General features: G+C 32.6%; 1 protein-coding gene across 1 annotated transcript; it reads right to left on the reverse strand.

Annotated features, from left to right (window-relative positions):
• Positions 1-2,967: 2,967 nt before the first annotated feature.
• LOC118194785 (uncharacterized) lies at positions 2,968-25,558 on the reverse strand. Its single transcript, XM_035365989.2, has 7 exons — positions 25,376-25,558; positions 16,519-18,195; positions 14,452-14,626; positions 10,206-10,368; positions 8,291-8,414; positions 6,362-6,539; positions 2,968-3,894 (listed from the first exon to the last, which is right to left on the reverse strand). Exons 2-7 carry the CDS (start codon positions 17,889-17,891, stop codon positions 3,286-3,288), a joined length of 2,622 nt encoding a protein of 873 aa, XP_035221880.1. The 5' UTR covers positions 17,892-18,195; positions 25,376-25,558; the 3' UTR covers positions 2,968-3,285.
• Between the last annotated feature and the right edge of the window lie 202 nt (positions 25,559-25,760).

A 25,760-nucleotide genomic window follows, 5' to 3' on the forward strand; every position in this document is an offset into this window, starting at 1 on the left:
ATAAACATTTTGTACTTTTTTTTTTACTTCCGCTTTTTCTGTTTTCACTTTTCCCCAGATATTGGAGGAAAAACAGAAAAACATATCTCAGAATCAGAATGCAATGAAGAAAAAGAAAGTGAGAGAAACACTTAAAAAAGCAGAGCATTAAAATTACTTAGTTTTTCCAAAACACAGAGGCTGACGCTACTAGCATTAGTTGTCCATCAACGTCTCAGCTGCCACTAAAATTGCCAAAAGAACCTAATAATCAGAAAGAGTTAGAAAGTGTTTTCACCCGAGAATTACCTTTAACTTCAATGCAGCCGTTTGAAAAAACAGAAGAAATGCTAGTGAAATCTACACTTTCTGCAGTATATACGCATTTTCCTCTACATGATGATTCCGGATTATGCTCAAGTCCATTATTGCCATCCCAAGTTCAAGCCTTAATAGAAAATGGTCTTGGATAACTTGGTTTTGAGTTTCGGTTTTCCAAAAGACAAAAATGGACGTAAATTTTTTCAGATGTATTTTGCCGAATCTTGCCACACAACGAAAGAGTTAAAAGCTAGCTAAATTCTGCCAAAAAAAATTCTCTTTATTGTTTTTTGTTGCAAAATTTTTAACAGTTTCAGCAACGCAAAACTAAGTAGTTCTGAATTTAACGAATGGAATCGCTTAAAACTTCATGAAAAAAATAAAATGCATTTCCGGAATCTACATCTTTGGTCCGATTTCTTAGAACTATTTAGAAAGAATAAACCTGTTGATTCGGAATTTCAAAATTTGTTAAAAAAAAAGAGACTAAGAATTGGCGCGATGTTATTGAAAGAATTATCTAAGCCATTCAGTTTTTAGTCAAACAAAGATTAGCCCTCCTTAGTTCTAGTAACAAGTTATTCAAAAGAAATAATGATTTTTTAAAGTGTATAGAAATGATCACAAAATTTGACCCTATCATGTCTGTATATATTAATAAAATTCAAACTAAAAAAAGATACGCTTCATTACTTTGAAGATAAAATTCAAAATGAAACAATTACCTTATTAGGGGATAATATAAAGCAAATTATTTTAAGTAAGGTCAAACAGGCAAAGTATTTTTCTGTTTTACTTGATTGTACACCTAATGTCAGCCATCAAGAGCACATATTAATTTGTATGAGGTATCTTAATTTAGAAAATACAGGCATGAGTATTGAGGAAAGGTTTTAGGATTTTGCTGTTACAACTGATACGATCGGTGAAGGACGAACAACATTCTTATTGAGGAATTTAGTGGAAACTGGTTTAGGTATTAGTAATTTAAGCGGCCAAAATTACGGCAATGGTTCAAGCAGGAGAGATAAACAGTTCCGATTGCAACCAAAAAGGGAAGTGCACATTTACATGTTACAGGAGTCCCGCATAGAAAATTTCAACGTTCTGAGGCTATTCGCTTTTAAGTTAAGCGAGATACATTCATACATACTGTTACCTATTTCCAAGTCTACTGCCAGATGGCGTCATGATATTAAAAGATATTCAAAGTATTTGTAATTAAAAAAAATCTGATGTGTACACCACAAAACTTCCTTGTACGGAATATTAAATTATACGCATTTTTTCTTGCATTTCCTTTAAACTTATTGGATTGAATTAAATCTACTTCGCTTACAGCGCATAAACCACAATAGAATAAATGCATTCTTTAAAATTCACTCTAGTATGTGTTTACCATAGCGACACTCTGGCCCTAGATTCACTTGACTTTCGTTCCTATTATAACTCATAGTGCACAAAATTTATATCATTTAAAGAATAGAATTATCTAATCGTTGCCACATGTTCTATTTAAATACTATAACAAAGCTAGAATGATGTATAAAAGAAATTAAGCAAACAAAACAAAAAAGAAACAGTTTTCACAGACAATTGAATATTTCTTATTCAATTAATTCAGTTCTCCCTTCGTGAGAAGGCAAAAATACATAAAAACTCAAAATATCTATATTAAAAATTACGAAGTAAATTTTAAACACTTATTTCCTCGAAAAAATTCCAGAAGGGATTAAGCATTATTTTATTGGCAATAATAAATGAAGGCGTTATCTTTGTTGTTGCGAAGCTAAGTTTCTCTAGATTGGCAGCAAATCCACTAGTCTGCTGTTTCAAATGTAAACAATCAATGGCCGCTATAAAAAAAAAAGGCTTAGCAGCACTTAAACAACTTTAAAATTGTTGATAATTGTACAAATATTGCTTCCAGAATTACGAAAGGCATAAAAACCTTAACCGGAAGATAAGAGCAACATAATTCAATCATTTTTAAAGCAAAAAATGTACAATTTACAAACATATAAGAGTAAAGAAACTGAGATCACTGTGCCGAGTAACAGTGTGGATATATATATAAATATAGTATTTATATACGTTTGGTGCGGCCGATTGCAACCAAAATACGAGGTGCACATCTACATGTTATAGCAGTCCTATATACAAAATTTCAACTTTCTGAGGCTACTCGTTTTTGAGTTATGCGAGATACGTACGTACGTACATACGTTCGTACAGACGCCACGAAAAATTCTCTTCAGAATTAATTTTAAAGCAGTTTTATAATTTTTTTGGAGGAAAAGAGTCTTTTATTCTGTCCTTACATACATATATCACGCAAAAACATCGTTAAATTTCATTCGATAGCGGTCAAAATGGATATTTTCGTTGAAATATGCTGCCTGAAATTTTTCGCGATTACAATACTTCCTTTTTACTTCGTACAAGGAAGTAAAAAGATACGCATAGTGGATGTAATAGGAAATCATGACGCCAACGATATGTTAACGAGACGCTGCGAAAAAAATTTAGTAAGTGAACTAAATGAAAGCTTACAAAATGAATTACAAAATTACTAAATGAAAGCTTACAAAATTAACCAAATATCTTCCAATCATTTTCTAACAAAAACGAAGGAAAATAAATGCTACTTGAATTAAAAAGTACATATTTTATATGCAAACATAAACAATTTTATTGATTTCTATCATCATAATTTTTTCTTAAGTTATGCAGATGCTGTGACGCCAGTTGCGTCATTAAGTCATGCTGAATTTCGATGGAATTAAAAGGTTACTAGTTTATCAAAGTTTATCAATTTTAACCATTTTTTAATAATTAAGCTAAAATTATTGTAAAGTTCTACGTAACTGAAACTAAAATAAATGATCACAGAAACAAAATGATCACATATTACTTGAGAAAACATAAAGTGAAGAATAATTCACTGAAATGATATGTAATATTCTTAAAAGATTATCATTTCTGTCACTTGGACATTAAAAACTGCAAGCGTTTTATGATGTTTTCTGAGCTATCAGAACCTTCATAATCCATTTTTCCTTGTTCCCATGCCTGCATACCTTGATAGTTACCAATTTCTGCACCTGGTAGTGTATTTTCTTTCAGTTTTGCAATTTGAGTATCGGCATCAGGAAAATTAATAGATTTAGAATGTTCTTCTGCCTTCTTGGGTGAAACGGAATTATCTTCTAGATCTGGAAGGTTGCTCTTTTTATTCGAATTTTCATTTTTAAACAGCTTTTTAATATTGCTATCTTGACTCTTCAAATCAATTTGATTGTTGTGGTCTGTATGTATGTTTTGTAAAGATTGTCGACGCATCTTCAGATGCTCTTTAGTTGCTGCTTCAAGTGTATCCTTGGTAGGTGGTGGAATTTCTTCAGACTTTCTCCGCAGTTTTTCTGATGGGGATGAACTTGAGGATTTCTGCAGATTTTTATTCTGAACTGAGTGCATTCTGGCAGAAGGAGGTGTAAGATAAAAACTACCTTGTGGTTCTGTAGTTGGAGGAAAGAAGCATAGTACATCAGAAGCACACATGGCATTTTTCGATAGTAAGCACGACTGTATATTCTGAAACAAGAGCAAAAAACATACATTACATTTCTAAGTTACAAGCAATACATATGAGCAGTATTCACAAAGAAACATCCAGAGTAAGAAGTTTTAATAAATAAATAAATAAAAGTAAAATGAAATTATAGTTATACGATGCATATCTCGCTGTTAAAGAGAAGAGAATGGTAATTATTTACTCAAAATACACGTTTTTCTAATATGCTTTTTAACGATAACGGACAAAAGCTTATGCTGGGATTTCGGTTCAGTTAGCTTCACGCACAGTGGTTAATGCATTAAATTAACTATTAATAAATCTAGTTTAAGGCGCCCAACCGGTATAGTGGTTAGCCTCGCTGAATGACGTACCGAAATTCCCGGGTTCGAATCCTGGAGAAAGAATGGATGTTTGTAAACGTATAGTGTCAGTGCGGCATGGCGGTACCCTAATATATGGCGAGCCGAAACGCCTCTCGTATGGTTTGGTGGAAGAGAAGATGGGTGGGAGACTCTCAGACCCCTCCTCGGGAGCTCTCTATCAAAACAGGGGGCGGAACTAATCTAAATCGCACTGTCACCTGTAAGGTGCTCAAGGCTGCTGCCAACGACAGGCGTAATTTTGAGCTCCTAGCGACAAGGAATTTCGTCGACTTGGGCTGACTACGTCAGACAAGTAAGCATAAGTAACAAGAACCACAGCAACAGATATAGCTTAATGTATATTTTTGTTAAATTCATTTTCAGATTATCAGAATAATTTTACTTCTTTCTGGTACTGTATTTTTAATCTACAATTTACTAAGCTAAACTATTTACCAATGTTGAGGGGTTTCACAACTCAGTCGATGGTGACCCCAAGTATTCATAAAAAATTAAATCTGAAGTCGTTCGTCTTAAGAATTATAGCTCAAAACAAATTTTTTTGTTGTGGTGGGGGTTTCTTAGATCCCCCCCCGAAAAAACCTGCTATGTACGGGGAGGCTCATTCTGCTCCAATTGCGGATTACATCCCAAACATTTCAACGATGATTAAAGAATGCAAATTCATAAGAGAAGTGTTGTAAATTATTCCAGCGTATATAACGCACACCTATAATTTCAAACTGGATTTTTTAGTTTTTAGGTATATTCTCCGTGTAACGCGCCCCATTTTCTTACGAAGAAACATGAAATATACATGTGCGATGCTCTTATTTTTTGAAGTCATTCATTTGAAGATTTTTCTCTGGCTTTCGAACAGTAGTATACTGAACTGACAAAGCGATAAGGGGAACAATATGTGTGTAGGAAAAATATTTGGGGGAGTAAATAATCTGAAACAAAATGCGTTGTGTTCAATGCAGGTGTGCACAAGAATGTTATTTTAGAGGCTCGAGAAAAGGGAGACATTATGTGAAGTAAGTGTAACGTACTTCCAACCACAATAAATTCACGGAATTAGCAGTTAGATGCTTTTTCTTTCTACGGTCATTTGAAGCAGGGATTTTGAAGCCTGAATATCAAGTGAACATCGAAGGCAAGGAAGAACAAGGAGGTTAAATGTATCATGCCAGTCCTAGAAACAGCATGTGAGTGGATAATAAAAGCATGGAATGAAACTGCACTTGATATAATTCAAAAGTCATTACAATGTAGTATATCTAACTATCTAGATGGAACGAAATATAATTATTTATTTATGGATTAGAATAACAGTGATGATGAAGATGAAACAGAATTCTATGATGTGCCTGAAGATGTAATGGAAGACGAATATGACGAACTTTCCATGTTATCAGATGAGGAAATTTTTTAAGTTCATAAGGTACGTCATTTCTTTTAAACAAACAGCGTTTAGGTACATGTAGAAATATAATTTTTGTATGCTCATCTCTTCTTTATTTTTAGATCTATCATTTTTAAACACGACACGCATCTGTAAATTTCAGTTTTACATTTGGTATTAAAAATACGCGCTATATGCCGGAATATACGGTAAGTGAAATTTTTATCTTGTGAATGTAAAATTTTGGTGCTGAATTTTCCGTTAAAAGAAATTTATCAGATGAGTCTAAACAATCAGTTCAAAATAACATTACCAGAGATTTTTCCCACCATAAAAAAGTACAAAACCCATCTCAAGCCTAACTTCATACATCTCTTTTATAGAAAATTCGCAACATTATCTAATAGTGTAACCACTCCTGTTAATATAAATTCCTACTATGGTGGACTCACTCTAGCAACGAGGGTGCCCTCTGGTGAGTAAATAGAGAAAGACTTCAGTAAAGGCCAGTTGTGTTCAAGTATGCGATTGTTGCAGTGTTCAAGTATGCGATTTGACTTTTTCGAGAACTTCTTGAACAGAAGAGTAATCTTTTCCCGCTTTATTTCCAAACTAGAGAGATACTGTTTTATAATTCACACACAATATATTAATTGAGAGCAAATGAAAAAATAATAATGGTAAAAAGAAATTACGAATACAGAGAAAAAATATAACCTGAGGAAACAGACGAAGGACGCTAATGCGAAAGATATTGATCCACATTTTGACAAACTGAACGTATGTTGGATGAATTGTAGAGATTTCTGAAATTTCTCCAGTCGGACCAAAAAATTTCACGTGCCAAGGTTTGGAAGTTCCATTAAACTGCACTATTTTCACGTCCTGTCCAAACCTAACAAAATTAAATGGCAAGCAATATGAACATTATATTCGCATAATCGTATATTAATAAAATTGTGATGTATTGTAAAAAATTGTAAATATTAAAACTTTAATAAAATACTATTTTCAGATAATATACAACAACATATGCAATAAAAACACGATAATTGCGAAATCTTAAACTACATTACGTGCAAAAAATAGTATTTTTGTAACAAATAAAACAAAATTTTATAATGCTAGATTTCAATTCTTGTTACAAATGTCATAGGTCTGAGTTATTTTCTGTGAATTGACTTGAATTTATGGATATTTCACCTGCATTCAATCTAAGTACCTTAACTACAAATCTTTAAACAGCAAATTAATAAAAGATTTATTTTAAACATTGCCTTAATGTATACTCTTAAGAAATTGTATTTAGGGAAAGAGGAATTACATCCCTCCTCAAAATCGATCCCCTCAAAATTGGATTAGATCTAGACAGAGATTTCCAAAGACTTCTAAAATTTTATTAAAATTTTCAAAATTTTATAAGCCTTCTCAGGATCCTTCTTCGCCGTAAAAGAGGTTTACATTTCTTCTATTTTTAATGCTACTGCGTATAAATTCAAGAAGTTTATCATAACAACCACCTGTTCGATGAGCAGTTATTAGTCGTAATACGAAGATACATTTACTAGTAATAACTGTTTTATTACTGAAACTCATCCAGTCTTGGATGAGTTTCATCCAAGACTCATCCAAGACTGGATGAGATGTATTATTGGAACTCATTCAAGAAAATTTTTGTCTAATATGAGTAATAAGATTAATAGAAAATTACTGCCTTTCCCACATGTAATTGTGGGCACTATCCATAATAGGCTTTGGTCATTACTAGAGCCGGAAGCAGCGGTCAATTTATTATGGAAGCTCTAATAAGTGGGTCACAGTTGGCTCCTATGAAGAGATTGACAATTTACATCTCTACTTTTTCCGGGGTTCGAACCCGGGCTCTTCGGTACGGGAGCCAGGGTCATTAACTACTTTCCCAACTGGACGGCAGAGAAAATTACGGTATTCTTTGTTATTATGAATATGTTAATGTTTGTTCGTTGCCCTTACAGATTTTAGCACACACATCAGATAGAACTGAAAAACTTTCTTTAATCTGTACGCTGTACGGTTATAGTGTTAATATTATTTAAAAAATAACCAGTTATTTTATGATTCAGATCTGTGCTGTCACTTTTCCCTTCCGTTTTCCATAGCAGAATGTAAATTAGTTCAAGAGTATATAACACGAAATAGTGGTTAGTGACTTTGACTACTGTACTGAAAGTTCCGGGCTCGTGTCCCGGATAAGTCATGGATGTTGTAAATGTATAGTATCTTTGCGGCATGGGGGCACTCCAGATACATGGCGCTCCCGGGTTCTTTCCCTCAAAATTGGGATAGAACTGAGTAAAATCGTACTGTCACCTATATGATGCTCAAGGCTGTGACCGATGACAGGCGGAATCGTTTACTCCTTACCGAAATGAATATCGTAAGTGTATTCTGATGTTAAGGGACTGATGTCAGGCAAGCGAGATTAGTCACAGTCACAACAGCAGTATCAGAAATCACTTCTCTGAGGCGATCCCTTCAGTAGAAGATCAAAGTTATTGAAAATCATAAGTGGTTGTCTAAGAGAAAGTGCTCTGTATGTGTGTTTATATAAAGCAAGTGAAGGGAAGAAAGAGAATATGTGTTAAACACAAAATAGTAGATACTTACCTGTTAAATGCTGGTGTATATGTGTAGCTGACACTAGCTGTGAGATTATAAATGAAAGACAGCTTGCGATTAATATCAGATGACCACGAATTAAAGAAGGAATTAAGAAGTCCTTGATCGCCACCTAATTGGAAGAACGAAAAAACAAATATAAACAAAAAAATAAAAAAAGGAGAAGAAAGTCTGAAAATTTATTTTCAGATTTTAAATTATGTCCAAATTTAAAATGCGGTTTTTTTTTTTTTTTTTTTTTTTTTTTTTTTTTTTTTTTTTTATAAGTCCAGAGGGATTTCAGTCCCGAAGGACTATTGCTTTCGTTTTGGCATTTTGCGTCGGACTCATAAACGTGGGTTCACTTTTCAAACTGTTGCCACAAAATGTTAGAGTCCTGCTTTATATTTGAAGAAATTAAATAATGAAAAATCTGCATAAATGATTGTCTATTTCTCGCATTGTGATAAAACAATGGTACATAGAGCCATCGAATTTTGAATGACGAAATCCTACTGCGAATATGGGCATCTGAAATCCCAAATTTGGAATTTGTTTTATTATAGATTTTATATTTTGTAAAGCTTTAACGAATTTTTGATTTACAAACTCAATGCTTTAAAAGCGAGAAATGGCAACGTTATATAGAAAAAAAAATACTTTTATCTCCAGCTCGCGAGACTGTGTATATCGGAAATTCTAAAGATATGCTTAATTTAACATTATTTTGCGATATTGCTCTTGAACTGAATTTTATGGTTTAAGTGCAAAGAACATGATATTTAATAAATAAAGGTAACACTCAAAACGTTAAAAAAACGCCCCTTTGGACGTAATTTAAAATCTGAAAAATTTCAGATTTTTTTAGTCCAAAGGGATTTCAGTCCCGAAGGACTATTGCTTTCGTTTTGGCATTTTGCGTCGGACTCATAAACGTCGGTTCACTTTTCAAACTGTTGCCACAAAATGTTAGAGTCCTGCATTATATTTGAAGAAATTAAATAATGAAAAATCTGCATAAATGATTGTCTATTTCTCGCATTGTGATAAAACAATGGTACATAGAGCCATCGAATTTTGAATAACGAAATCCTACTGCGAATATGGGCATCTGAAATCCCAAATTTGGAATTTGTTTTATTATAGATTTTATATTTTGTAAAACTTTAACGAATTTTTGATTTACAAACTCAATGCTTTAAAAGCGAGAAATGGCAACGTTATATAGAAAAAAAAAATACTTTTATCTCCAGCTCGCGAGACTGTGTATATCGGAAATTCTAAAGATATGCTTAATTTAACATTATTTTTACACTTTGTTTGTTACTTATTAAATATCACTTTCTTCGCACTTAAACCATAAAATTCAGTTCAACAGCAATATCGCAAAATAGTTTTAAAATGAGCATATCTTTAGAATTTCCGACACAGAGACTCACGCGCTGTTCCCCCCGTAGAGTGTTGCCATTGCTCGCTTTGAAATCGTTAAGTTTGTTAATCAAAAATTCTTTAAAGTTTTACAAAATATGAAATCGATCATAAAACAAATTCCAAATTTCCAATTTGGGCTTTCAGATGCCCATATTCGCAGTAGGATTACATCATTAAAAATTGGATGGCTGTAGGTACTGTTGTTTTATCACAGTACGAGAAACATATATATATTTATGCAGATTCTTCATTATTTAATTTCTTTAAATATAATCCAGGGCGATAATATTTGGTGGCAACAATTTGAAAAGTGATACAGCCGTTTATAGTGTTTCGACGCAAAATTGCAAAAAGGAAACAATAGTCCCTCAAGAATAAAGCCTCTTTGGACTAAAAAGTGCTCAAAGAAACAGCTCTTTGATGTTTTTAACTGCATGAAAGGAAATTTTCCTTCTTTATTGAAGTAGCAACAGAAATTATCTCTTGTACTTACTATCTCTGGATCCTTGTTTGTCTGCGAATTCCATCAATTGCCAAAATGTGCGAGTCGATGGAATAAATACAAACATTCCACTGTTGAAGCAGTCAGGCCAGGATACATCGGGAACTGCCGACAGTTCTTCGTGGTTAAAGAGTTCATCACAGTTTTGTACCACCTGAAAAGAATATATGAGAACTGAACATGTAATATCTCGAATTAAAAGCTTTATTCAGATTTCCATTAAATTTGAAATGTTATATTTAATTTTTATTGACTAAATTATTTCTTAACATGTCTTAATATGTCTATGACTTGTTGTATTTGAATATTTGTATTCTTTCTGAATATTTATCAATTAGAATCACCTTTAATTAAGTAACAAATTTATAATTGATTATAATTGTTGATTTTTTCTAATAATCTTATTGGGTATTTTTTCCCTTCTTCCAGCATGCCTTCATGATGTAACGGTAACACACTTGGCACGTATTCGAGAGGTCTAGGTTCCAGTCCCGGTGAGGACATTGCTCATTTTTAATGCTTTCTGCTTCAAAAATAACCTAATGACTCTACAAGCTATGGCAACATTACTATAAAACTAATTTATTTCCCAGAGTCGGTCTTTTAGCTTCTTTTTAAGTAGGCTCTTTCTAACGTCCGATTTCCGGACAGCGGTCTAATAACTTCCCAACCAAAATAATAATGATAAACAAGCAAGGAAAAAAAAATGAATAGGCATTGAAAAATTAAGAGTTGTTACACAAATCTGACTCTAGGTACCGTTGTTTATCACAATACGAGAAACATATATACATTTATGCAGATTCTTCATTATTTAATCATAATAGTCAAATTATGAATAAATAATAAATAATAATTATGAAAAATTCTTCATTATTTAATCATAATTATTCATAATTATTATTTATTCATTATTTATTCATAATTTGACTTTCACACCTAACAATTAATATTTAGACAGTACCTCAAGACAAACTGCATTTAAAATACATTGGTTAAAAATTTATAAATACATCCATATGTGCTTAGACCGTACAATTATAAGTCACAATTTTTGCACATCAGATGCCATTCTAATTTACATTCCTCCCCCGCATTCATACAGGCCACCAATATGTCAACAAAATGAGAGAAGAAACAAGACAGAAGAGAATACAAAAATAGAACAGAATAACTAAAAAAATCTCAAAGCTTTCAAATTTTATATTACGTCCAAAGGGGCTTTTTTTTTCACGGGGCATTCAAAACAGGATTTGAAAAGTGATGCAGACATTCAAAGTAATTCAACGGACAATACCGTTAGACATTGTAATGTCTACGCTACCAGCATAACACCAGTAAGAAATCTAAAGGAACCTCTCGCATAAAATATCTGTGCTCGAAGATACACTCCATGTTAATGTTAACGGAACGCTTTGAAATCATTGAGTTTGTTAATCGGAAATTCGTTAAAGTTTTACAAAATGGCGTAAATGGCGAAGCATAGATTCAATAAGTTTCTGAAAGCATTCTACGGGAATGGCTTGCCAAAAATCGGATAGAGCTGTCTATAAGTTAGGAAGAGTCGTTAGTGTTGTGTGATGAGGTTTCAAACCTTTCTCCAAAACGTCCAAAAGATGCTCAGTAGAATTTAAGAGAGGTAAGAATTAAGTAGCCAATTTATGACAGAGAAGTTAGAAAAACGCTCATTCAACCAGGCAGTAGCCAACCGGGACCTGTGAGAGGTGCAGTTATCTTGCTGGAATACCCCATTTCATTGTGAATGACAGGACAACATAAATGGATGGAGATGATCGCCCAGCAACTCTACGTACCGTAGTATATTGAAGAAGGTTTGTACAAGTACCAAAGATCCCAAGCACTGCCAAGAAAAAACATCCCAGGACATGATTAAGCCACCATGGCCTTGTACAGTTCCAATCTGCCATACAGGGTTCATGGCTTCATGAGTCTGACGCCATATTCTCACTCTCCCATCGGTATTAATTAGTCGGAATCGGGACTCATACTCCTTGCTACTCATTTCAAGTCCGCTAGAGTCTACTCTCTGTATTCTCTTGCCCAGACAAGAAGTGCAGCTCGATGGCATGCATTCAGTAAAGGTACTGTCTTGGGTCTACGGCTTCCGAAGCTCATATGGTGAAGGCAGCGTTGCAATATCCATTTATTGACTGTAAGACTGTCGCCCTGATTCAGCTGGGTGGGAATTTGAGCTAATATTTGGCTTCGTTGACTATGTACACTACGAAAAGAAAAAAGAAAAAAAAAAAAAAAAAGAAGGGACAGTTTTATATCTCCCGTTCAACTGGGTCGATTGACGAAATTCAAATTGCGGTTTCCATGTCTCGAAAGCATGACTTAGGATATATATTAAGTATATATTATATATATATATATATAGCACTGTTCTGTCATAGGTATTTTGACACAAAATTGGACTTTTTCTGAAATAAAATACCAATTTTTTTTCCATATTTCGATTCTACGACTCAAATTATGCGCAGATATAAAATTTTGTAAAATCTGGCGCGAAATTTACGAAGAAATTCAAAAATTTATCTTGGCGAAATTTTTCAGTGTGGAGAAGAATTATTCACTTGGCTAATTTCTTAATATATGGCAACCCATTTTCCTTTTCCTTCCACTATGCCAGAGCGGAAAAAAGGCGCCTTGTTCCTACCTTTTTACATTGTGGTTGAGCGGGAAAAAAGTCATATCGTTTCTACTTCCAAATAATTTTAGAAAAACGTTTAAATCACATCTGATGTTTTATCGCTTTCAACAAATATGACAAATTTCAAAACGCGCTAGTATGTATTAATTCACGTATATCTTCGGAAATTTTGAATAAAAAATTTTTATTTTTTGCAGGTATGCTTAGAAATACGATGAATATGAAATATGATGGTAAAAATTTTATAGATTATAATTCAAAATTTTTTTGAAAAATTTATAAAAATTATTTAAAAACATAAATTTTTTAAATAAATCATAAAAAGTGGGTGAATTTTATTGGGAATGAACCTGAATTTCGAAATGTGAAAGGAAGAATCAAATAAGTTTAATAAAAAAAGAGATATTAATAAATATATACCAAACTCAATTAACATTGAGGAGTAAAATTTTAGAATTAACTTTTTAAAAATTATTCGTGCGATTTTTACAAAACTCAGCACTCTGGCATAATTTGAGTCATAGAATTTAAATATGGGGGAAAAAACGGTATGTTATTTCAGAAAAAGTCCGATTTTTGTGTCAAAATACCTATGTTAGAACAATGCTATATATAAATCTAATAGATATCCTAAGTCCCGCTTACAAGACATGAAAAACGCAATTTGAATTTCGTCAATCAGCCCAGTAGAACCAGAAATATAGATTCCCCCCCCCCCCCACAGTATACAATACGGCTGAGCCGTCTCACACCACGCTTGTCCTAGGTTAATTGTCCTTTGCAATTTGCCCAATGGCTAGTTCAATTTCCCACCGTCTGTGTATTCTCCGTACGCTCTTGACACTGTCGACCTTAAAAATCCTAGCCCACTAAGGATTTTGGAAATCGAATGGCCCATGCGTCAAATCCCTACTATCTGTCCGAGACGGAAGCTGTCTAAATCAGAAATTTTACCCATACTGGCAATTGAAACGACTCATTAACAACAACCATAGTACTAGCTGTATGTGTAGTTACGACAACTTCCTCAAGTGAGCACAGATGCCGCGCAGTGCTATAAAATTTGCATAGCCATGTCTATCCCTAATTCACTGGCACTTCAGTGTTCATAATAAAACATATTCCAAATTAGGCTTCCATATGCTCATATTCGAGTGGAGGACTACGTTATTCATAATTTGATGTCTCTAAGTAATGTTGTTTTTTCACAATGCTAGAAACTTACATATATTCATGCAGATTCTTTATTATTGAATTTCTTTAAATATAATGCAAGGCTCTAATATTTGGTGGCAACTGTTTGGAAAGTGGTTTAGATTTTTACAATACAACCAACACACAATGCCAAAACGAAATTAATAACCCTTCTGGGTTAACGCGCATTTGGGCTAAAAATTATTCGAAACTTTGGAAAAAAGAATTGTTTTAAAATGATTGGGGAGATAAACGAAATGATACGAACGAAAGTTATTATAAAAATTAAAATAAAGAATTTACATATGAAATTCATTAGAAAAAGGAAAGATTTCAATATGTATAATAAATGCACGAATGTATACATACCAGGGTGTCAGGATTTAAATAAACACATTTTTTATATTGTGTCAATCTCCAGATGCTCAGCTTGTCAAATGAGATACCCAAATCTGGTTGTTCTAGGAGAGCAAGTTTTGTTGTTCCAAGAGTATCCAAAGAGCGCAGTAGTTGAACATCGTGGAATACAGATGACAGCAGCTCTCTGTAAGAAAATATTTTTGCAATTTAATCAAAACGATACATATGCTAATAAATGTTCCAGACCAGAAGCAGAAATAAATGATATTTTCGAAAAAGATTCGATATTATATTTAAACATCTCCCTTCTCGCATTAATTTATTCTTCAGCTTTGCGCAGACTCCTGTAATCATTGGTTTTAAAACTGAAATGGCCCGTGGGTTGCATGCAAGATCTAAGGCATTTCTCTCGCCTTTTTAGCATGCCTTCGTAGTGGTCAGTACACTTGGCGCGTATTCGAGAGGCCCGTCGTTCGAGTCCGGGCGAGGGCATTGCTCATTTTTCATCTCTCCTGCTTCCAAAAAAGAAAATTTAATCAGTGAGGAGTTTTCTGACAAGCTGGGTGATTTAGAAGCATTATGAACTTCAATAATTTGATCAGGTATTTTTCCGTTATGTATTTCCCATGCATTGTGGCGTGTGGCAATGGATGATTTATTGGCAATCTTCTACCAGATACCTTTTTTTTTTTTTTTTTTAACTATTTGTATGGCTAGAAAGTGTTTATACTTAACCCTTTAACTGCCGCGGAAAGCGTACAAGATTCATTTCCCAGTGCCACGGTTTTTCACACAGGCACGCGTAGTTATGCGTTGTATTAGGAGGAAAATAAGTGCAAGTTTTACTATCTAAAAACTGTTTACTTTCACAAAATAAAGAATAAAAGAAACATTAAATGCACAAAATTTAATGTTTTGAGTAAAAGTATAATAAAAAATGTAAGTATAATAAAAAAGATCCCTAAAAGGGAGTTTCAATCAATTCATTTTTATAACAATAAAGTGTAATACCAGGTTTCAGTGTTATACCTTGTGAAATCAGTATGCCTAAAAAAACATATATTTCTTCTGAACTGGTTGAATGCCACGATTTTGTTCTTGATTTTTTGTTTGCAAGGTGTTAGCTCATATACTCGTCTACTAAACTGTTAGTTTCAGTAACAATATGAAGCACGAGCAGTTCATCAAAAAATAATTTAAAAAAGATAAAATGGGTTTGAAACATCCGTTATATCTTTCTTTATTCCTGGAACCTACTACAAAAATTAAACGAAAACGGAGGACACAGAATAAAAAAATCGTTTTATTCAAACAACATCAGCCAATACCACGCAGTCATTACTTTCACCGCTTACCCCTCTTTCCAATTTCTCCCCACACGTCTCTGAAATAGTATCCTCCTTCGCATACTTTGTCAAGGTCATTGTGGTGTTGCATTCCAAAGCTTATTGCGAATAATTTTACAGGTAGTAGGCCAAAGCAAATGATAGTAGTTTGGAAGGGCGTATATATACGCCCGGGACAGTTAACGCATCGGCTGAGCAAAGCGTATATATACGACCGCGGCAGTTAAGGGGTTAAGAAACCCGTCGAAATACATGACAGGTCCATAAAAGAAAAGTACCTTTATGCATTTATTTAAAAAAATATATCTAACGAACATAACTTAAAATACATTTAATATTAATTAAGTTCATAAAGTTGTTGTTTAGAATACGTCTAAATAATAACTTTATGAACACATGTGGTTGTTTATTACATACCTTGGTAAAGAATCTTTTGTTCTTTCATTAAATGAGATCTAAGCAAACAGTACAAAATTTATATTCACACTATCAACATATCTTCCTAATATTATGTTTAAATCAATCAATTAGGATTAGTTTCATTTTAATTAATGTTAATATATCAGGGTTAGTAGTTAGCAACATATTTACCGTAAATGAACCACCTTGAATCATACCTTTACAATTTTAACAGGAATCCCTTCAAAAGAGGTTCTTAAATGTATAAGAATTAATACATCTATAATGTTTATAATCTACATAAAAGGTCTACATAAAAGGAATGACTTGCCTGAAAGTGGGAGTGACTCCATCTGTCACCAGAACGCATAATCGTCTAGATGTCCGACTCAGAAGAAGTGATGTTCCAACTACAAGACATCCAAGGACTTCGGCATTATTACGGCACATAGTTACGTAAGCTTCTGCTTTGGTATCTCTAGATGCGAAGGCTACACTTTCCTCATCAGTTACATTAGAAAGCGTAGTTAAGATTCCGTCTGCTTCTTCCTTTAATGATCTAGCAAAAGCACCATTTTCTGTAAAGTCCTCTGTTTTGGAATCGTCAAATAATCTTTGATTGTATTCAACATACTTGTTTTGTTCTTGTGTCACAGAATCGTCTGAATCTTTTTCAGTAAAGACTTTCACTTCAGTATGTTCAAAGAATACCTGATCGGAACACTCAACAGGTTCAGTTCGTTCTTGTTGCACGATGTCTTTTGCTTGAAGATTCGATGTCGTATCTGCTTCGGCAGTGGCAGTATGGGAACTCTCAAGAGTAGGTAATTGTTTTAAGGACAAGGAACATGCTCGTCTCATCTTCTTCCGTGAGCTACTTGATTTTCTATTAAATTCTTTTGAATCATTCGTACTTTTGACTGTGCCGTTTTCGTTGTCCGGTAGGTAGTTTACCACTAATGTATTTCTTAAATTCATTTGTTGTTGCGGTCTTTGAACTTTTACCATCTCCAATGAACGGGAGGAAGATGATAAGTTGTAAACAAATTCCATCTGCTGGATGGGGTTATTCAAACATTCTTGAAGAGATGAAGATTTTTTAATCGTTGCTGGACGGCAATCATCTTTCTTCAGAGATAAGCGGCGGCATTCCTTCGTTTTAGATAATTTTTTATCAGATAGCTCTTTCACAGGAACTTCTAATTGTTGTTCACATTTGTTTATTTCAGATTGACATTCAGGAATAGGTCCTGATTTGCAGCTTGGAGAGTCTGGTGATGAATTGCTACATGGGGAGCGAACATCAGCATTAGAGCAACTGTCCTCAAATATCTCCATCTCTTGCTCCACACATTTCGGACAATACTTAGGATCTTTACTAGTATTTATTTCACGAGCTAAATTATCTAAAAATCCTTGCATTGTTGTAATGTAAGATAGCATAACTTTTGAGCAGTCGTCACACAAAGGATTTTTTTCCGTTGGAATGTTGGATACTTCATGAGATAAATTTTCAGCTGAATACTTGAAACCGTTATTGCTGTCAGACACTTGCGAAGTTTCCGAAAGAGTCTTACCATATATCTCTTTCGGTTCTGGACTTTCTACTAAATTTTCTGTAGGATGTATCTCAGCAGCGTTTTCTGGTATCACCACAGTGTCTTGAGGAGCAGCAGCTTCGGAAGTTGAAAATGAAGCCCCCATGTCTTTTGGAATGTTTTTCTAAAGGATACTTCGAGCTTTTATCAAACAGTTGTTTGAGCTGAAGAACGCGTTAAACGGAATATTCAGTGTAACTAATGCATAAGCTAGAGGTCCTTATAATGATAATTTGAGATTTTTTGTGTGAATGCTCGAGCAAAACTGCGAGGAAAAAAAAACATCTAAAAGATTTTTCAAAATTTTAATACCTCATCCTACACTAAAAATAAAAATCTTCATTTTTGTCCGTTGCGCTTATGAAAAATGTCACCTTTCAATAGCTTTTTCTTGCATAATGATAGTTGTCCTGTAAAGAAAAATGTAACTGTTAGCGAGGTAAGAGTCAAAATTCCTGTAATTTTAATTGCATGTTTTACTAAAATTGGTTATTCGCGTGTAATCAGAGAAAGAATTCCTTTTCTTGTATTTAGAATAAAAAATAACCTTACGCTGCATAAATTTTTATTTGTACAAAAAAAAAAATACATGTACTATTAAACATACTTACCACAAAAAGGGTGAAATATTTAAAAAACATATATTTTTCTTTTACTGCTGTTAATTTATCGCTTGTTGTCATTTACCAACAATGCATACTGACTGAATTTTCACCGAAAACATCGGGACTAGAACGTCGCGAAATAAACAACTCTAGGGGAAGGAGTCGTCATACTCAACATCAGGGAGAAAAGAGAGAAAACATTACACTTATAAAACATCGTGGAAGAAAATAAAGTGGCACAAAACTTTGCTGTTCTAAAACATTGTATCGTAGTAAAAAAAAAAAGCATTTGTAAATCATACCATGATCCCAAATATGCATTTTCTGACTATAAAATTTTTCAAGAATTTGTAAGCACAAGCAGAAGTGAGTAACATTTATACCTCTATCTTTCATATCATATTTCTGCACTAACTAGTAAGTTTTGAATGAAAAACCAAGAAAGAAACTTAAGCATTCAAAATCTGTAATCTGGAAATTAGTAAAAGTTAATGTTATTTATCCCTGAATAGAATTTTATACTTATGCTCCTAATTATTAAAAGCCATTATTTAAGTACCCCTTTTATAAACATCTATTAGTAGATTTTCATGATATAATTTCATATTATAATTTTTATAGTAGAGCATGTAATTAAATCCTTCGAAAAAGAAAAATAATACTTTGTTAAATAATAATAAAAAAAAAACTGGTAAAGGCTACCCCAAGAAACTGTACAATAATGCAGAGGGCAAAATGAAACAGTTCGCAACAGATGCACGTTAATTCAGACCAAAAACTGGGTCGGCTTTAGTTCGGTTTATTTAATCATTTCAAAGCACTCTATCGCTACCTCTCTAAGAGAAATCTGAAATTTAAGAAAAGATTTGAATTCGCTTGTTTTAAGATAAGCTAATATGCATCTCTTACTCTTGTTACCTGGCTTTTAAAATTAATACGTAAAATTATACTTCTATAAACTGCGCCCTAATTCCCCACTGCTGTCGATTATAGGACTTTACCTTAATCTCTGTAACAATATTTCTCAATATTTTTTGCCTCATGCACCACTTTCGTGTTTGCTAGACGATCATTATAGGACTTACGTTACATATATTTAATCCTGAGTTATGCAATAGCACTGTAGAGTTCTTCACTCTTTTTACTTCCTTGTAGAAGTAAAAAGTAAGTATTGTAATCGCGAAAAGTTTCAGGCAGCATATTTCAACGAAAATATCCATTTTGACATCTTTCGAATGCAATTTAACGACGTTTTTGCGTGATATCTGTACGTAGGGACAGAATAAAATACTCTTTTCCTTCAAAAAAAATTATAAAACTGCTTTAAAATTAATTCTGAAGAGAATTTTTCGTAGCGTCTGTACGAACGTATGTACGTACGTGCGTACGTACGTATCTCGCATAGCTCCAAAACGAGTAGCCTCAGAACGTAGAAATTTTTTGCTATCGGCCGCACCAAACTATATAAATATATTTATATATATATCCACTCTATTACCCTGCTCAGTGATCTCAGTTTCTTTACTCTTATATGTTTGTAAATTGTACGTTTTTTGCTTTAAAAATGATTCAATTATGTTGTTTTTACCTTCCGGTTAAGGATTTTATGCCTTTGGTAAATCTGTGTGCAATATTTTTTGAATTATCAGCAATTTTAAAGTTGTTTAATTGCCGCTAAGCCTGTTTTTAATGGCGGCCATTGATGTTTACATTTGAAACAGGAGACTAGTGGATTTGTTGCCAATCTAGAGAAACGTAGCTTCGCAACAACAAAGATAACGCCTTCATTTATTATTGCGAATTAAATCATGCTTAATCCTTTCTGGAGTTTTTTCGAGGAAATAAGTGTTTAAGATTTACTTCGTAATTTTTAATACAGATGTTTTGAGTTTTTATGTATTTTTGCCTTGTCGCGAAGTGAGAACTGAATTAATTTAATGGGAAATACTCAATCATCTGTGAAAAACTGTTTCTTTTTTGTTTTGTGTGTTTAATTTCTTTTATAAATCGTTCTAGCTTTATTATAGCATTTGAACAGAACATGTGGCAACGATTAGATAATTCTTTAAATGATAGAAATTTTTTGCTTTCTGAGTTATAATATGAACGAAATATAATACTGTTATGTGAACCTAGCGCCAGCGTGTCGCTATGGTAAACAAATAGAGTGAATTTTAAAGAATGCATTTATTCTATTGTGGTTTACACGCTGTGGGCGAAGTAGATTTAATTCAATCCAATAAGTTTAAACGAAATGCAAGAAAAAATGCGTATAATTTAATATTCCGTACAAGGAAGTCACGTGGTGTACACATCAGATTTTTTTTAAGATGAACTTCGAGGAACGTAGTGAATAATTGAGCAACTTGTCGCTGAGTTCATACAGCTACAGATTCGAGAAGGGTTGAAATACCTTTTATAGCACTCAAATAAGGATAGCAATCATCCCCTTTCTAGGGCTTACAACAAAACTTCCACTCGGGCTTTAACTCATAATAAGAAATAAGAAACTAAACTCTAACTAACTAAAGATGACTTGGCCGAAGCTAAACACAAGTATCTAACATAGTTGGCGTCCTAAACTAAACTAGCCGGCGAATATCAAAAGGCACGTAATAATACGGCCGAGCGTAACAGCTTATTGCAAAAATAAGGGCAGGATAAAGGCTTTTAAACTCTGTAAGAGTGTGAGTATCTATATATATAAACATAAAGCATCCAACATTAAAAATTAAGTTAAATTGGAATCAAGAAAAGGCAACTCCCTATTAATATTAATGACTGAAACCTCAGAAAAAGGTCTACATTGCAACTAAGCATAGTCAAAATTAATATAATAGTTCATCAGTAGAGTCCATGGTTTAAATTATTAATATCAATGATATTATTGCAATATGAAGCAGCATAGCGAAATTACGTCCAAGCACAGCAGAGAGAGAAGCTGAAGTGCGTATTTATGCAATATGGAAGCACGAGAAGAGAAAAGTTTTGGTTCCCAATTATTACGTCATCTAGAAATGATGCAACCCGAGAAGTTATTACGATTTTTAGAACACAGAGAGAGAATTAAAGTTTTACCTTTAGTTTAAATTATAATTTTGATTTACATATTTCTTATCTTACATACAGTGTCTCACAAAAGTGATGGGACACTTGTGCTTTACAAAAAGAAACTGTAATAAAATAAATTAAAAAAAAAACATGTAAAAATGTTTTGTGGGTGTGTTTCATACTTAATTTTAGTAACAATTATTACATAACATACATTTTCTCAAAATATTAAAATATTAATTTAATAAAAATACAATTGTTTAGAACGGAGCAAAAAATGGCTCACATAAGTGATGGGACACCATTAGATACTACTAAGTACTACAATAAAAATATTTTTTGGGTTTTTATTTTTACTCAATAAGCAATTGGCAATAATTTATAAAATTGTCTGCAGTATTTCTCTCCACCTTATTTTGGAAGTTTCGTGTTTTTTAGCTCTGTGCAGCCATGAATGCTAAACGATAAGAAACTTTGCCTGAAATTCGAAAATTAGCTATTAATTTGCATATTGAACGTGGAAAATCTATTAGCGAAACTGCTGAAACAGTTAACTTGAGTCATTCAACAGTTTTCAATATCATTAAACGATATAAAAAGAATCATATGTTTCAGGATAAAAGAAGACCTGGCCGACCATCAAAGCTATTAAATGGAATAAAGCGAATTATCGTTCGAAATATTAAAAAAAAATCCAAGAGTGAGTGCTCCTAAAGTTGCTGCTGATTCACAAGCATTATATGAAGTAATTATTAATCCTGGGACTATTAGAAGAGTAATTCGATCTGCTGGATATCGCGGTAGAGCAGCCAGGAAAAAATTCTTCGTAAGTGAAAAGAATAGAAAATTCAGACTGGCTTTCTCAAAATCCAAAATAAATAAGAATTCTGATTACTGGAATGAAGTTATATTTGCTGATGAGAGTAAATTTAATATATTTGATTCTGACGGTAGAATCTTGGTGTAGAGAAAACCCAGGAAAGAATTTCGCAAACAGAACTTGGTGCCAACAGTAAAACATGGTGGAGGAGGAGTTATGGTATGGGGGTGTATGTCGTCCGCTGGAGTTGGTAATCTTGTTTCTATAGACAGTATAATGGATCAATACAAGTATATTGACATTTTAAATCAAAATTTGAAATCTTCAGCACGAAAATTAATCCTTCGTAACGATTTTAAATTCTACCAGGACAATGACCCTAAGCACACTGCTTTGAACGTTAGACTCTGGCTGCTGTATAATTATCCTGAAATAATAAAAACACCACACAATCTCCAGACTTAAATCCCATAGAGAATATTTGGCAAGAATTGGAATCGAGAATTCGCAAACACACCATTTCTTCAAAACAACAATTAAAATCGGTGCTTCAAGAAGAATGGGGTAAAATCATTCCAGAAATCACAAAAAAAATTAGTCCAATCCATCCCAAGAAGATTAAATCATGTTTTAAAAGTAAAAGGAAATCGAACAAAATATTAAAACCTTTAAAAAAGTAAAATTTTTAGATAAATATTTGATGGAAAAGTAAGTGTCCCATCACTTATGTGAGCCATTTTTTGCTCCGTTCTATACAATTGTATTTTTATTAAATTAATATTTTAATATTTTGATATAATGTATGTTATGTAATATTTGTTACTAAATTTAAGTATGAAACACATCCACAAAACATTTTTACATGTTTTTTAAATTTATTTTACTACAGTTTCCTTTTGTAAAGCACAAGTGTCCCATCACTTTTGTGAGACACTGTATATATATACTGCCGATTCGAATAAAAAAGAAAAGTGCACTAGAAATTATTGAAGTCCCATAGACGCAATTTCAATGTTCTATGGATAATCGTTTTTGAATTATGCTAGATACATACATATATTCGTAAGATGTAATGTACAGAAAATGTCTTTATTGAATTCATTTTAAATGGACTGCAAAAACAATCTGATTTGTATGTACATTTTCATGTTCGCTAAAATTTTTAATACAGAAACATAAAAAAACCTTTTAATAGAACAATTTTTTCACTGAACCTTTTAATACAGGAGCAGTGATAATTAACTATAAAGTTCAACATACGGATAAATATTCCGCTTTAACATGTCTGTGCATAGAACATGACTCTTGTGTAAACTCATTTTAGAAAGTTTTCTATTTCCGCTGTTAAATGTACGTTTTCTACAAATGAAATCGTCTGAAAATGGTCTAAAAATAATAATCATATCTGCTGGATTCGAGTTTTGCATGTGTCGTACTTTAACGCATTAATATTTCATAAATTTAGATTAATTTTTGTTGGTAGGTGAAATACTAAGGAAAAAATATGCTTTCTTTATTAGCATATGTACGGGATTTCGTTCTGCATTTAAAATTGATCTGGAATGTTCATTATAAACCTCAACTACATTCGAACTAAGATATTGTAATAACTTCTTATTTAATTAATACATACATTTATTGTCCTTGCCATTGGAGTGGCAACACCTATTTTTGTATCGTGTAACCGTTGCTGAGCAACGTCAAAATGTTTTGAAAAAATTATTTCGGAAGATTACCATTTTGTAGATGAGTGAAAAACTCAACGATTCAAGAAAGAAAATTTAGTAGTGAGCTGGGTATAATGCTGTAACGGATAGAATTGTATTTTAAATTATCTATCTCCGTGAACTCAGAATAAAAACTACATTTTACAAAGAACGTTAGTTCGTTAAATATTGCAAAAAAAGTTACAATGTTAATTCATGTATCGTATGTTATTGTTCTTACTATATTAGAAGCATGGAAGTACTATATTTGTTGGTAAACGCACTAGATCACTAAAATTTCATAAAAACTTATAAATATTGTACAAAATCACTAGTTATAGTCATTAGAAGATACAGGTAATGCTTGCTTATCTCCAATAAAAAGTGAATTAAATATTTTTAACCGAAGAACTTTATCATCTCTGGTAATTACACCAAACAATTACAGGATTGAACTCGCACTATTAAATTACAAAAACTTGCACTGTAATTTTTGTTTCCGAACTTGCATCTCCTTTGAACTCTGCCTTTTTTTTTTTTTTTTTTTTTTTTGACAAACAATACTTAAAGTTCCCTATTCCCAAATAATGTTTTCCATTATATTAATTAAAGTTTTCTATTATATCAATTATTAATTAGAATATCTTAAATTATTAATACTCCATTAATTAATTTAATTGTTATATACAATGCAATTATTACATTACATATAATAATTATGCAATTATTATATGAAGTGTAATAATTACACATAATAATTAAATTATTAAATGTTTCCCATTCTATACGTAGAACATGCAACTTGAATAATAAATTTCAATGCTATTCTTTAAATTATCCTCAGTTACAGAATAGATAATTCTCTTACTATCATTATAATATATATTCTGCCAAAAATAAAACTTTTAATTTACTTCAGGTAGGATTTTAATTAAAACGTTTTTCACACTGACAGTAAAAAATAATGTAAAATTCTAGAAATCTTCTGGGGTTTTGTAAAATTCCAGAAATTTATCTAATATATTGTTGCTTTTAGCTATATTAAATTACCGAATAAGCAATAATACTTTAGACATTAAATTACTTTAAAAATATTTTAGATTAAGTTTCTAGATTTTTACAAAATATCCCTTGCACAGAAGCATAAGCTGCATTTGCAGAATTTACAGAATACAATTATTTTATGGAACATATTCTGAAGCGATACAATTGCACTGAAAGTACCAGATATATGGTCACCTAGTGTTCAGAAAATAGCAAATCACATTCTTCCATTATTACCGAAATTGATTTCTCACGTACTTTTACTTACGTACTTTTGACTTTGTATCTGAAGATTAAAAAAAAATCTGCTAAGAAAAAAAAAAAAAAAAAAAAAAGAAAAAAAAAAGAAAGGAAGCATTCTTACCTGCTAGAAAAGGATCTCGAAAGAGTTCTCACTTATTTCTGTGATCGAGAATCGCGCGATACACTTGTTTACTTCACTGCATATACGTACGACGGTCTGATATCGTCTGGCAGTGGCACAAAATATTCTACAATGAATGTACGAATTGCAATTACGACGTTGACATTTCTACTAACCAACTTGGAAAGAATCCAATAGCTGTCCCCTTAAGTCACGGGGTAAGGAAGTAAGAAACATCCGACGAACTAACTTTAGCATTCAAGATTTATAAAGAGCCATCTGTTGGAGCGGAGGTAAATTATCGTGAAAAACTATTCTTATTATTTCATTCTTTCTTTTATAAAGTTTTATCTCTTTAATTAGTTAGAAATACAATCTTATTTTT

This window comes from Stegodyphus dumicola, chromosome 2, assembly GCF_044657685.1.
Source record: "Stegodyphus dumicola isolate Sdum_Otavi_A_Nest chromosome 2, ASM4465768v1".
NCBI classification, from domain to species: Eukaryota; Metazoa; Arthropoda; class Arachnida; order Araneae; family Eresidae; genus Stegodyphus; species Stegodyphus dumicola.